The 15,749-nt window shown below is 39.6% G+C and overlaps 1 protein-coding gene across 1 annotated transcript; it reads left to right on the forward strand.

The window, feature by feature from the left end:
• Nucleotides 1-15,008: 15,008 nt before the first annotated feature.
• Nucleotides 15,009-15,538, forward strand: LOC127115796 (translocator protein homolog). The gene has a single exon (XM_051047248.1). The coding sequence runs from the start codon at nt 15,037-15,039 to the stop codon at nt 15,535-15,537; it is 501 nt and encodes a 166-aa protein (XP_050903205.1). The 5' UTR covers nt 15,009-15,036; the 3' UTR covers nt 15,538.
• The last annotated feature ends 211 nt before the right edge of the window (nt 15,539-15,749 follow it).

Consider the following 15,749-nt stretch of genomic DNA (forward strand, 5'->3'; position numbering starts at 1 on the left):
GCATGGTAGATTATTGCTTTTGTGTGGTTGTTGAAGCATGATAGATTATTGACCAATCATAATAAGAGTAAGAGAGGTATTGGTGCAACTGCTTGTAATATGTGTGGCCATGCAAATGAATATACGTTACATGTGTTTCGTGAATGCCGTAGGGCTTTGAAAGTTTGGGTGAATAAAGTGCCTTCTAAGATGCACCATGATTTTTTCAATCTAGATTTGAAGGATTGGATCAGGTTGAGTATTAATGGGAACTCTAAGAAGGATGTTGGTTGGAGCTCTTATTGGGCGATGGCTTGTCACTCACTTTGGTTATGGCGTAATAAAGAGGAGCATATAAAGGACTTTGTTAGGCCATTTAACCCTAGTTTGCATGCGTCGCTTCAGTTGAAGGAATATGGTGAAGCCTTGGATATGGATAATAAGGTAGTTGAGAGAACCAAGGAGGTTACAGATATTAAGTGAGTTCCTCCTAGTCCAGGCACGGTGAAACTTAATGTTGAGAGGTTTGGCTACTGGAATGCTCGCTGGGAACTCACTAGAGCCTCGCCTAGCGAGTGAGTGCTGGCTGCGCTTTTCACCAAAACTGAACAAACTCGCTACCACCTTCGCTAGCAGCTCGCCTAGCGAATTTATTGATATTTTACTGGAGCTTTTCGCTAGCAGCTCGCCTAGCGAGCAGGCTGATGAATGCTTGTTTTCTTTGGTTCCTTTGCCAACTTTCTTGTGTCTTCATTTTCAATTATTTCATGCCTTCTTCCTGCACAATAACACACAAATCAAAGGTACCAAGATCGTTTATCAATGTAATGCATTTCATGTAAAACAAAGGTGATTTTGACAATTTAGCAAGGAAATAGAGTGAAAGATGCCCACATATGATAGCTCAAATAAGCACTTTTGGGCATCTAACAACTCTCCCCAACTAGATTCTTGCTTGTCCTCAAGCAAAGTATGCCCCTTGAAGGACAAGAGGATTTTCCTTAAGAAAAAGGTTTCTCCGAAGTTGGATAAAATGGCTCAAACACAAGCGAATCAGCATATACAAGTTTCCAACGGTTCGAATAAAATAATACATAAGAACTAAAACTTAATAGCTTATGCGAAATATTTATCTATCTACAACAATATTATTCTGAATGAATCACCCTATCTCTCCTCTTCGAATAAGGAATGAAGAATTTACGCGTTTGCAACCGCGGGAATAATCTCACTCTCTAACAAACAATGAAGAAATCAAATAGATTCATACAATGTCTAACAATCATAAATGGTAATGTGGAAGCATAAAGATCACTAAGGGCTTTTCGGTTGAAGCTTGGTTAGGTTAACAAACAAGGGTCATTTCTAAGGCCATTGAAATGAAAGTGCCGATGCAAAAGAGACATTCACAGTATATTATTCACACATCTCGACTTTGTTTCATTTGTTTCTTATTTGAAACCTTCACAACTCATATTCCACAACTCAATTTTTATTTTTCACTATTTTTCTTCCAAGCAAGCATTCATTTTCATTCTTTTCTTTCACATCATATTTACAAAATAGATGTTTCTTTTCTATATTTTTATTTTCAATGCTTGCTCGGTTTTTTTTTTTCAAGAGTTGTGGTACTTACCGATTCTCCCCAACTTATTTCTTACTCACCCTAAGTGAATGCTCTTAACTTTTTACGGCAAAAGAACAATAATCAAGATTTTCCGGGTTGTAAAAAAAAAAGATTTTTGAAATCTCGCTTTATTTCAAGCCGAGATTCAACTGTTTAAGCTCAAAGGGGTTAACAAATACTCTCTCTGCTCACAGGTAAGTTGTTTTTGGATGTAGTTGTGCTCGATAAAAAACAAGTGCCTTGATCATTTCTAATTGCTTCCACATATTCACAATAATAAAAGACAAAGCATGAATCAAATGAATCAACAAAAGTTATTAGAATCCAGCATTTAAGTGTACAATGGAGGTTTCCTCACAATTTGTGGTTTTAAGTTCTAGATGAAACATTCATTCAATTATGTTGCAAAAAGACAATATTTAATTTACCAAAAAGAGTAAAGTTCCTAATGCATTCTATCATTCTAGCCGAAGGTAACCATGTACCTTAGCCTCATTCACTTGTTTATTCTTATCATTGCCATCCAAGCTCGGATGCACCTTCACTGGGTACTTCTTTGAGGAGCAACCAATCTAGAAGGTTTGCCACTTAACCAACCAAAAATTTATTAAACAAACAAAATTAAAAACATAAATAAATAACATTACTGAAAATTTAAATTGTTCATGGGGGACAAAACACCCCAACAGTACAAAACCAAATTCAAAATACAGAATCCGAAACTACAATAGAAATAAACATAAAAATGAAAAATACAAAAACTTAACCCTCTAAGGGCTCAGAATCCTCTTCGCTACCGGCTTCAGAACCGGTAGCCTCATCATCCTCAGCATCATCATCAGCAGCAGCAGCAACACCAGAAGACGCACCAGCGCCCACCCCCTCACCATACACAGGCCTGTCCATAGGCCAGTTGGCGTTAAGCAGAAACTGCTCACGCGTCATCAAGGCATGAGCACCACTCCCCTGCAGCTGTAACCGCTGCATAGAGTCGTGCATATCTAACATGGCTCTCTGGGATGCCGCCATCCATTCAAAACTGTAATCGCACACAGCTCTCAGGTAGGGATCAAGTCCAGGAGTAGAAGTACCAGGACCATCAGAAGCCCGAGTACTCTCTGTAGCTGCACTGCCTCTGGCATTCTTCGCTCTACAATATTTGGCCACGTACCGGTCATCGATAGGTGGCGGGATCCTTACCTGACCCCGAGACGGAAGTCTCACCCTTGCCTGAATGCACAAACTCATGATCAAGCACGGGAAAGCTAAGGGACAATTCACACGAGCCCCCCGACTTTAGCCCGCTCTCGATCACGGACTTAAGCTCATTAGTGATGATCCTCGCCACATCGATCTGGACGTTGGTGAGGATAGAATGGACCAAATGTGCCACTGGGATCGGCACTGTAGAGGTGTGGGACTTTGGCTGGATGTTTGTTAAAACCAAAAGCAGTATCAGTTGAGCTATGGGAGTCATGTCCTCCCTGTGATACCTCATTGGAACCCCAGATGGGTTCAGCTCAACAGATTTCCCTGGTAATAGCAGGGCGGCAGAAATGGCTTCAACATCCCGGTGAAGCCGTAAATCAGTATGGTATGTGTCCCTCTCTTCAGCTCCCAGCTGGAGCGGTTCCCCAAGGACTCGGTTGATGGCATCCCGATCAAATGCAATTGGACGCCCGACCACTTTAGATACCCAAGTAAAGGGCTCATCGTCATCAGGCAGTGCGTTTGCATAAAATTCACACACTGTTGCTATGTCATAATGCTCCAGGGGATTAATCAACCGATCCCATTTCTTTGTGTCAATCAACCTGGCAAAAGTTCTGTTCGTTCCCTGAGGGTTGATGAGGAATCGCTTCTCCGGAAGAATTTTCCGTTTCTCCAGAGAAATGTACCTTGCGGCCTGCTTCGGGCCGACAAATTTGTCGTTATCAAATTGGATAGGTACAGTCCGGGAAGTAGTCGCTCCCTTTCTTTTCTTTGACGCTCCAGACCTTGATTCCATCTGTAAAATATAAAAGGAAACATCACACACCAAACAGATTAGACAGCAAAACCATTTTTCAAAAGACTGTCATGCTCGCTGCTGCTTCGCCTAGCGAAGTGGCAGCGAACGCTCGCCCCAGGGTCGCCTAGCGAGTGCTAGCGAACCTTACGGGTTTTGGGGGTTTTCAGCATGTTCAAAGAATATTTCCCAAAACCCATACTCTAATGGTTCCAACATCAGAACCTAATGATTTATCAATTAAATAACTGTTCTATGCTATTGGGGATTACATATTTACATTCAAAACCTAAAATCCCCAATTCCAAAACCTAAAATCCCAATTTGCAAAACCGAAAATCCCACATGCAAACCCAAGGTCTCCCATACTACAACTTATCCTAATTGACATTCAAATTGGAAATATAAAGTTCAAACAAAAAGAAAATGTAGTAGGGCAAACCTTAGTTACAGTGATTTGATTGAAATGAAGTGAGCAGGGTTTGCAATGGACCGAATAGAGATGGAGTGTTAGTGAGAGTGACGCGAATGAGAGAGTGTGGAGAGCTCTGTAAAAAATTTCTCAGCAGGGTTGCAAGTCAGAAAAAATTTGTGTTTGGGGGCAAAATGGGTGCCCTGCTGAGATTTAAATAAGTGTTGTCATGCAGCGCTCGCTGCTGCTTCGCCTAGCGAGCAGCTGGCGAATCAGCTCGCTGCTGCCTCGCCTAGCGAGCAGCAAGCGAGCATGACAGCAATAGCCTTTTCAAAGGCAGCATTTCAGGTTCATGCAGCAAGGTTTTAGCACTAGGAAACCCAACACAACACAAAAAACAGTAAATACTTACAATGTTGGGGTGCCTCCCAACTAGCGCTTGTTTAACGTCGGCTAAGCTCGACGGTGTGATGCTCACAGAGGAGCATCAAGCGGAATTGCACAACTCTCGCGATCCACATGACCGCCGAGATAAACTTTCAATCGTTGGCCATTCACGGTCCAACTATCTTTCTTGTCCATGTCTTCGATGACAATAGCCCCGTACTCCTTCACCTCTTTCACCCGAAATGGCCCGGACCATTTTGATTTCAACTTCCCGGGAAACAATTTCAACCGGGAGTTGAACAATAGGACCAACTGTCCGGGCACAAATTCTTTGCTTCGGAGCTTCTTGTCATGGTACTTTTTGCCTTTTCCTTGTACAACCAACTTGAGTGGTATGCGGCATTGCGCATCTCTTCCAACTCAAGTAGTTGCACCTTCCTTTTGTCACCGGCCAACTCATTTTCAAAATTTAAAAATTTTAGGGCCCACAAGGCCTTGTGCTCCAATTCAACCGGCAAGTGGCAAGTTTTACCAAATACCAATTGAAAGGGAGTTAGGCCAATTGGAGCTTTAAAGGCCGTACGGTAGGCCCATAATGCTTCATCCAATTTTTGGGACCACTCCTTTTTTGAATTAGACACGGTTTTTTCGAGGATTCTCTTAATCTCACGATTAAAGACCTCAGCTTGCCCGTTAGCCTGTGGGTGATACGGAGTTGTCACCCTATGCGATACACCGTAATGTTTTAAAATAGTTTCCAAAGGTGCATTACAAAAGTGTGACCCTCCGTCACTTATCAACACTCGGGGGGTTCCGAAACGGGAAAATATGTTTTTCTTCAAAAAAATTATCACCGTTTTCGCATCCGCCCGAGGTGAGGCAATCGCCTCAACCCACTTAGAGACATAATCGACTGCGACAAGCATGTACTCGTTCCCATAAGAGGGTGGGAATGATCCTACGAAATCTATGCCCCAACAATCGAATACTTCGACTTCTTGGATATTTTGGAGAGGCATCTCATCTCTCTTACCAATCCCCCCGCTTCTCTGGCAACTGTCACAACTTTGTGCATGGGTATGTGCGTCTTTGAAAATAGTGGGCCAATAAAATCCCGATTGAAGAATTTTAGTGGCCGTTCTACCCCCATTATAGTGTCCGCCGTAAGGCGAGTTGTGACAATGCCAAAGGATGCTCTGCGCTTCATCGCTAGTAACGCATCTCCTTAATAGGTTATCACTACCCAACTTAAACAAGTATGGGTCATCCCAAACATAATACTTCGCATCCGAAAGGAACTTCCTTTTTTGGTTCGAAGTTAGGTCGGAAGGCACAAAACCACTAGCCTTGTGGTTCGCAAAGTCTGCAAACCACGACCTAACTTGAACTTTAAACAGTTTTTCATCAGGAAATTCTTCCCGGATTTCCTTTTCAGACGCGGTAACCTCCACATTCACTAAGCGGGATAAATGATCCGCTACCAAGTTTTCCGACCCCTTCTTGTCTTTTATTTCCCCATCAAATTCTTGTAGCAAGAGGATCCAACGGATGAGCCTTTGCTTCGAATCCGGTTTGGTTAGCAGATATTTAATCGCCGCGTGGTCGGTATACACTACGACTTTGGACCCTATAAGATAAGACCTAAACTTTTCTAGCGCATACACTATTGCAAGTAGTTCTTTTTCCGTGGTGGCATAGTTTATTTGAGCCTCGTTAAGAACCTTACTCGCATAATGTATCGCATGAAAATTTTTGTCTTTTCTTTGGCCAAGCACCGCTCCAACTGCGTAGTCGCTCGCATCACAAATTAGTTTAAAATTTTCATTCCAATTGGGAGCGACTATTATTGGAGCGGTAACCAATTTTTCTTTTAAAGTTTCGAAAGCTTGCAAACAATCATCGGTCAAGAGAAATACCTGGTCCTTAGCGAGCAAATTGCTCAAAGGCTTAGCCACCTTTGAGAAGTCCTTGATAAAGCGCCGATAGAACCCGGCGTGCCCCAAAAAGCTACGGATGCCCTTCACATTCACCGGAGGAGGTAATTTTTCTATCACTTCAACCTTAGCTCTATCCACTTCAAGCCCCCTTCTAGAGACTTTGTGGCCTAGCACGATCCCCTCGGTCACCATGAAGTGACACTTCTCCCAATTAAGCACCAAATTGGTCTTCACACATCTCTCCAACACCGTTTTCAAGTTCGCCAAGCATTGACTAAAAGACCCACCAAATACCGAGAAGTCATCCATGAAGACTTCCATTGTTTTCTCTATCAGATCGGCAAAAATGGCTTGCACACATCGTTGGAAAGTCGCCGGTGCATTGCACAGCCCAAAGGGCATTTTTCGGTATGCGAACACTCCAAACGGACACGTGAAAGCCATCTTCTCATGATCGGCCGGGTCAACCGCAATTTGGTTGTACCCGGAGTATCCGTCCAAAAAACAATAGTATTGTTGGCCCGATAGTCTTTCGAGCATTTGATCCATAAATGGGAGTGGAAAATGGTCCTTTCGAGTCGCGGTATTCAACCGCCTATAATCAATACACATTCTCCATCCCGTTGCAACTTTAGTAGGGATCAATTCGTCCTTGTCATTTCGGATTACGGTAATTCCACCCTTCTTCGGAACAACGTGCACAGGACTAACCCACGGACTATCCGAGATCGGGTAAATCATTCCCGCATCCAATAGCTTTACCACTTCCTTTCGAACAACCTCCTTCATGATAGGATTTAAGCGGCGTTGTGGTTGGGCCACCGGCTTAAAATCCTCCTCCATCAAAATCTTGTGCATACAATAGGATGGACTAATTCCTTTTAGATCGTAAAGAGTCCAACCCATGGCTTCTTGATTTGTTTTTAGCACAATGATTAGACGGGCTTCTTCTTCATTTGTCAAAAGGTTGCTTATGATGACCGGCTTTGCCTCGGTCTCATCTAGGAATACATATTTCAAAGTAGAGGGTAGCACTTTCAATTCAATTGGCGCTTTTTCGTCAATAACCTCCTTTTTCAAGTTTTCCTCCTCTACTTCCCATGGTTGTAGGTCGTCTAAACTATCAAGTTCCTTTAAGCATTCCTCAAGAGCTAGCTCTTCTTCAACAGTGAAAACCTCCAATGAGTCGTCAAGAGCTAACTCCATAGGAGATATCTCATGAATATGCTTTGAAACCTCCAGAATAGCGTCTTCGATCACATCGATGCGAAAGCTATCATTTCTATCTTTTGAATGCTTCATTGCCTCGAATAGATCGAATGTAACTTCCTCATTTTGAACTCTCACCTTCATTAAACCGTCATCAACATCTATCATCATTCGCGCGGTCTTCATGAACGGTCAGCCCAATATGAGCGGAGCATCATCATCTTCCTCCATATCAATAACAATAAAATCGACCGGGAAAAAGAATTTGTCGACCTTCACCAAAACATCTTGGGCTACGCCATGAGGATGGGTCGTCGACTTATCCGCCAATTGCAACGTCATTCGGATGGACTTAATCTCAATGTTGCCAAGTCTCTTGATAATTGACAAAGGTATAAGATTAATGCTCGACCCCAAGTCAATAAGTCCTTTCCCGACATAGACGTCACCAATTTTAACCGGCAATGTAACTCTTCCCGGACCAACCTCTTTCTTAGGAAGCGTCCTTTGAATAATGGCACTACAACTCGCATCAAGGACGATGGTCTCCGGTTCCGTATACCTCCGCTTTTTTGTTAGTATGTCCTTCATGAATTTGGCATACTTGGGCATTTGCTCCAAGGCTTCGGCAAACGGAATATTGATTTGCAACTGTTTAAAAATATCCATGAACCGGGCGTAATGCCGTTCATTCTCCCTTTTGGACGGGGCATGAGGATAAGGAAGGTTTTGGATTGGAGTAGCGCTCACTACCTCCTTTCCCTTTGCAACTCTAGCACTCTTCCATCTAGGCTTTTTTACTACCTCCCTTATTACCTCATCACTTGTATTTTTCTCAATCTCCACACTTTTTTTCTTTTCAACTTCACCATTATTTTTATTCTTTTCAACTTCTTCACCCTCACTCCACTCTCCTACTTCACCATCAACATTTTCCTCCAATATTTCCTCCTCAATTTCTTTCTCTTCCTCTCTTTGTTCACTCTCGACTCTTTTTTTATTCTCACTACCCAACTCCCTCCCACTTCTCGTCATGATCGCCTTACAATGTGCATTAGGATTTGTTTGCGTGTTTGCCGAAAAGGAAGGACCGGTTTGTTGTTCCGCGAGTTGCTTAGCAAGTTGCCCAACTTGAGTCTCGAGATTTTTTATGGCCGCGTCATTGCTCTTTTGGTTAGCCATTGACATTTGCATGAATTGCGTCAATGTCTCTTCCAATTTAGAAGTTACGACCGGCGGTTGTTGAGATTGAGGTTGATAAGGATTTTGGGGAGGGTTTTGACGGCTAGAAGAACCACCTCCATAACCTTGGTTATGATAATAGTTGCTTCTAGGTTGGAACCCTTGGTTCCCTTGGAATTGTTGTTGATTTTGAGTGTGCGGTTGATAAGGTTGTTGTTGTTATTATTGTTGTTGTTGTTGTCTCAGTTGATTGGCCATGTAGTTTACTTCGTCAAAACCGGGAGGTGGACAAAATCCGGTGTCATGTTCACCTTTACAAAGTTCACAACAAGCTATTTGTTTAGCTTTTGACGGTTCTCTTAACTCTTTAATTTGTTGCGTTAAGAGTTCCACTTGTTGTGAGATGAGCTTGTTTTGGGCAAGGATGGCATCGTTCGTCCCTAGCTCAAGCACTCCCGACTTCTTCAAAGAGTTTCCTCGACTTTGACTCTGAAGATCATTTAAAGCCATTCGATTTATAATGTTCGTGGCTTCTTCGGCACTTTTTGACAATAAAGAGCCACCCGAGGTAGCATCCAACAACGTTTTGCAGTTTGGTTGAAGTCCATTTTTGAAGATATGGATTTGAGTCAATTCATCAAATCCATGCCCTTTACATTTCCGAAGCATGAACTTGAATCTTTCCCACGCTTCATTCAAAGATTCACTGGTTCCTTGTGAAAACACCGAGATGGTCGTCTTGGATTCCATGAACCGGTTATGGGAGAAGAATCTTTCGATGAATTTCTCTTCTAACACATTCCAGTCTGTCATTACGGCTGGTGTTTGATCTAGGTACCAATCCTTTGCTTTACCGAGCAAAGCGTGGGGAAATAATCGTCTGAACAACGGAAGCTCCTGAGCCTGATCCACTCCGGCAGCCAATGCTATCTCATAAAATTTTGTGAGAAAAGCAAATGGGTCTTCATGGTCCATTCCGGTGAATGGACTTCCATATAATAAATTTAGAGTTCCCGTTTTCATCTCAGCTTGCCTTCCTGTGTGGTTGGCAAACTGAGCGGTGTTCCGTGGACTATTTATGCATGGAGTAGAAATAGGTGGTGGTGGTGGCTGCTCCATGTTTGGTATGAATTGTGGTGGATTTGTGGTCGAAGAACTTTCTCCTTGCTCTTGGCGTTGTCTAGCCTGTTGCCTCCTACGTCTCGTTTTGCTATTGAGCCTCCTTGCGGTTCTCTCGATCTCGGGATCAAAAAGAAGTTCGTCCACAGGGATTTGCCCTCGCATAAAACGTAAGCTGCACACTAAACCAAACAAATTACAAGCACAAGTCAAAAATTCACAAGCTAAAACTTAAACAACCATTGCGATGCTCGCAATATCAATTTACAATCCCCGACAACGGCGCCATTTTGTTGGTTGTAAATTTACGTGTCGGGTTTTTGTTATCGTATCCACAGGGATTGTAAGATATCACCGCCGTTCGATGGTTGTATTAATCTTAGCTTAAGTAACAATAGGGTTTTGGTTGGTTGTCACGTTATCTTGCATAAAAAGGTAATAAATTGCGGTAAAAGTTTTGGTTTGAATAAATGAGAAATATTGCCAAAGTTAGGGTTCGATGATCACTTTGCATGTATTTGTTCGATCAACAATCATATAAACTCCTTTAGATGATAAATCATTTCACAAAGTCCTCCCAATATGTTTCTCTCGAACACACATTGTGAGTTTTCCCATTTTGATCCATTGTTTCTCTCGAACACAATCTATCAAAATGACAACTTTTTGGTTCAACCTTATGGTGAACAAAATCATTCATTACTATCTCTAGCTAACAAACAAGATTGGATGAAAACCTAGGTCAAGAGTTGGTAAACATCTCTCGATCATAAACCAACACAAAGAGTTTTAAATAGAAACAAAGTTTTCATCATATATTCACCATTAAAGAGTTTACACATGAAGATCCTTACATTTACACACAAAGCTAGTAATCACCTACATCTAACCTTGACAAATGGATGACTTAGCTACTCATTTTCATGGTAGCTTGGTCGGCAAGTTTCGGAAGAAGGTTTATCAACATCCAAGTCGGATAATCGAGATTGGATGGGAATCCACCTTCTTTTTGTAGAAGATGGTTACAAGATGAAGAGAAATGAAATCTAGGGCATAAAATCTCCCAAGAACAATGCTGTAAAATATCTCTAAGAAAGTACAAAAGTGGAAAAATTAGGTAAAACTAAGATATGGCTCTCAAAAGTGGCACTTGCTACTTATAGAGCTGTACTGGGCTGTCATGCTCGCTAGGCGAGCAGAATGGCTCGCCTAGCGAGGGTCTAATTGAGGCACCAGAGGCCCCTGCGCCCAGAGAAACAGCCTACTCAGACTGTCATGTTCGCCTAGCGAACAGAACCTTCGCCTAGCGAAGGTCACGCTTCAACCCTCGCTCCAGCGAGGTTGAGAGGTTTGGCTACTGGAATGCTCGCTGGGAACTCGCTAGAGCCTCGCCTAGCGAGTGAGTGCTGGCTGCGCTTTTCACCAAAACTGAACGAACTCGCTACCACCTTCGCTAGCAGCTCGCCTAGCGAATTTATTGATATTTTACTGGAGCTTTTCGCTAGCAGCTCGCCTAGCGAGCAGGCTGATGAATGCTTGTTTTCTTTGGTTCCTTTGCCAACTTTCTTGTGTCTTCATTTTCAATTATTTCATGCATTCTTCCTGCACAATAACACACAAATCAAAGGTACCAAGATCGTTTATCAATGTAATGCATTTCATGTAAAACAAAGGTGGTTTTGACAATTTAGCAAGGAAATAGAGTGAAAGATGCCCACATATGATAGCTCAAATAAGCACTTTTGGGCATCTAACAAGTACAAGGTTGATTGGACTTCTTCAAAGGTCAAGGACTCTCTTTCATACAAGAGAGTTTCTTTGAAGTGGGCATAAGATCTTGGTAAAGCACACAACAACAACAACAACACTTGATCTTCACCATCAATCTTAACCTCAATATTCTCAAGATCAAGAATTAACTTATTAGACATATCTAGCTAGTTACTCAACCAAGACTTTATCTTCACTCATCTTGAATGAATAAAAACTTTCTTCAAGTATAAACGATTTACCAGGGATTTATTCATATATAAATCCTTGAGTTTGCTCCATACACCTGATTTCATCTTCCCATTCGAAACCCGTCGGAGAACCTTATCACAAAGGCTTAGTATGATAGCACCATGGGCTTTCTTGTTCATCGTCGCCTTTTCCTTCTCCATTAGGGAAATATCCATCTTCTCTGATCCTTCCAACGCTTCTAACAAACCCTGTTGAACTAGTAGGGCTTGCATTTTCAAGTGCCATAGACCGAAATCATTCACACCGATGAATTTCTCAATCTCATACTTTATTGAGGATATATTCTCCTCCACGCTCACTACACCAATTTGTAGTGAAATAGATTACTAAAAACAGAGTATGATCGATTTCTTGATTAACAAGAAAACCATAAGGTGAGAGAAGAGAGAATGATAAAAGAAAGACAATTCAAAGTGGTATGCAATCATGGATTCTTTATTCAATTACACATCAGGGAACACTGTTTACAATTGAATCTCAACCACACCACTTTCTCCCCCTATCAGGATTATTGAGAAGTGAGGACTAATATGTTATTTATAAGAAAACTAAAACTCCAACTTTCAACTAACATACTAAACAATTGGACTAACAGACTGCTCCAATTCGACATGCTAATAATCTAGCATATTTCGACAGTTACACTAAATCTTTGACTTCGACAGAGTTTGCTACAACACTAGCTTATAAACCATAAGCTACATTAAATAAATATTTATTTCCTATGTTAAATTGATTCTCCCTTTGATTGAAAAATACATAATATCGATAAGATTATTTCTTAATCTTGCATCAAACAAAATTAAATTAATTTATCAAAGTAAACCATATAATTTAAGCATTTGTGGAGTTGTTGAAGCATGATAGATTAAAGCTTTTGTGTGGCTATTGAAGCATGGTAGATTATTGCTTTTGTGTGGTTGTTGAAGCATGATAGATTATTGACCAATCATAATAAGAGTAAGAGAGGTATTGGTGCAACTGCTTGTAATATGTGTGGCCATGCAAATGAATATACGTTACATGTGTTTCGTGAATGCCGTAGGGCTTTGAAAGTTTGGGTGAATAAAGTGCCTTCTAAGATGCACCATGATTTTTTCAATCTAGATTTGAAGGATTGGATCAGGTTGAGTATTAATGGGAACTCTAAGAAGGATGTTGGTTGGAGCTCTTATTGGGCGATGGCTTGTCACTCACTTTGGTTATGGCGTAATAAAGAGGAGCATATAAAGGACTTTGTTAGGCCATTTAACCCTAGTTTGCATGCGTCGCTTCAGTTGAAGGAATATGGTGAAGCCTTGGATATGGATAATAAGGTAGTTGAGAGAACCAAGGAGGTTACAGATATTAAGTGAGTTCCTCCTAGTCCAGGCACGGTGAAACTTAATGTTGATGGTGATTGCATTGAGGGTGTTACTGCGAGTTTTGGAGGCCTTAACAGAGATGATGAGAGTTGTTGTATGAGAGGTTTTGCCAAGCATGTGCTATGTACCAACTACATGGCTGAGTTATAGGGTTTACTTGAAGGATTGTTGTTTGTGTTAGATATGGGATTCGAGAGAGTTGAAGTTAATACAGATTCTTCTGAAATTGCAACGGATATTTAGAAGAAGTGAAAGTTTGGAAATACTAAGGAAGATTGAGAGTATGTTGAGTAGGTTTGACAAAGCCTTTGTAACGCACACATTTAGAGAAGCTAACCAATGTGCATATGCTCTAGGGAAAGCGGATTATAGATTAAATAGGGACATGCATCGTTATATTATTACCCATAATTTTATTGAGCAATTATTAGTAAAGGATATTATGGGGTGACACCTCTAAGAAGGTGTCCTTTTAGTTTTTTTTTTCTATTTGAGCCTTTGACCCTCTCGATTAACAAAAATAAAATAAAATAAAAATTTATTTGATCATATTATTTTCTTGCCTTTTTAATTCAAATCAATGTTATTTTTTCCTATTGTTTAAATGTCATGACTACTTTTAGTTGTATGTGGAAAACTTGACTGCATTGTCATTTAATGTCCTTTCAAACACATAACTCCAGAAAATAGAGGTCGCCCCATTTTCTCATCTACAAGTTTAATTCAAACAGAGCAAATAAAAGCAAATCAAAAAATTTCCGTTCGCAAATTTAATTTTATCAAAGCAAATCAAAAAAATTTACTCATTTGCAAGCAATCAAGTGTCATTATTATTTTCTAATATTTTTTTCCATTGTTTAAATGTCATTTTATATGCATTTATTATTAGAAAGAGAAATATACCATATTTTAGTTTGTGCTAATGCTGGTCATTTATTGTATTTATTGTTTATAGTAATGATAACGAGATTTTAATATTTTATAATTTTGTGTTTGAATTGGAAGTTTTCGTTTGGATGCTACTTTAAAATAAAATAAATATAAAAAAAACATTATCCATGTAATTTAAAAAAAAAATTGAAGAAGAATTTTTTTAAAACTTGCATCAAATAAAAAGTTGTTATATAGCTTATTTTTTGGAAATAATTTATAATATAAAAAATTAAAATAACATTTTCATTTACAGTAGATAAATGCAAAACTACTTATGATTATATTAACTATTTATTTAAAACATCTAAATCATTTATATATATAATTTGCTACAAACAACCTCAAAATAACGTTTAATATTTTTTTAAATAATCTCTAAAAATTAATTTATAACTAATTAAATTTCATTTTTTATAATATATAATAAACTATGCTTTATTTTTAATTATTATTTTTATAATCTCTCTAGGTTATAATAATTTTTTACTACCAAGGAATGAAAATTTTCAAAAAGTAATTTTTTAAATATAAAAATAGTTGTTATAAAAAAATACAATAACAAACCTAAAATGTGATCAAAATAGTTTTTCTTATGAGAATTTTCCAAAAAAAACAAAATTTCTAATATTAAAATTTCTCTAATTACTTAACTCATTTAAGTGTATCAATAACAATAAGCTATTGCTAACCTTAAATTTCGATGGTTAGTGATAACTATTCTTTAGTTAACTTCCTCCTAATTTTACTCCAAAACACTCGTTTACCGATTGAATCTCTCCTTAAAATTATTTTCACTCTTCTCTAATTTCATCCTCAAGAGAGAGAAAAACCAAAACCAAAACCAAAACCAAAACTCCATGGCTTCTCAAACCTTGCATGAAACCAAGAAATCACAAGCTAAGAGAGCCTTACGTTCCCTAGCAATAGGAATAGCAATTCCATTCGCCATAACGTTAACGATAATCATCCTCTTTGGATCAAGTAGAAAGTACAATGTTATAGCGAAACCCTTTTGGTTCGCACCACTTTGGTACATTCACTTGGCAACCTTGGGTTCATCTTTGTGCATGGGACTGGCAGCTTGGTTGGTTTGGGCTGATGGTGGATTTCAAGGTGATTCAGATGCATTGTGTTTCTATATAGCGCATATCTCTCTGAGCATTGTTTGGTATCCACTTGTTCTTGTTATGAATGCTTATTGGCTTGCAACGGTTTCTGGTGTTGTTAACTGTGTCACTCTTTTGATTTGTTATTTGAGGTTTAGAAAAGTTAATCCTTTTGCGAAAGATTTGGCTAAGCCGTGTTTGGCTTGGACTGCTTATCTTACTCTTGTTAGTTTTAAGTTAATGCTTCTTTGATTGTAGTTTTGTATAGTTGCTATTTACTTGATAATGGAAATTTATACCAATTTATACCAATTTTCATTTTTGCACTTTAATTTGCACAACATCTATTTCTCTCTATTTCTCTCTCTATTTTTCAATCATAACTCATTCAAAGTTAAACTTGCATGAGAAATTATAACAAAATTAGGTTTAGTCTGTTTATTGGATCGGATACCGGTGGTGGT

This window comes from Lathyrus oleraceus, chromosome 1 (genome assembly GCF_024323335.1).
Source record: "Lathyrus oleraceus cultivar Zhongwan6 chromosome 1, CAAS_Psat_ZW6_1.0, whole genome shotgun sequence".
In the NCBI taxonomy this organism is placed as follows: domain Eukaryota; kingdom Viridiplantae; phylum Streptophyta; class Magnoliopsida; order Fabales; family Fabaceae; genus Lathyrus; species Lathyrus oleraceus.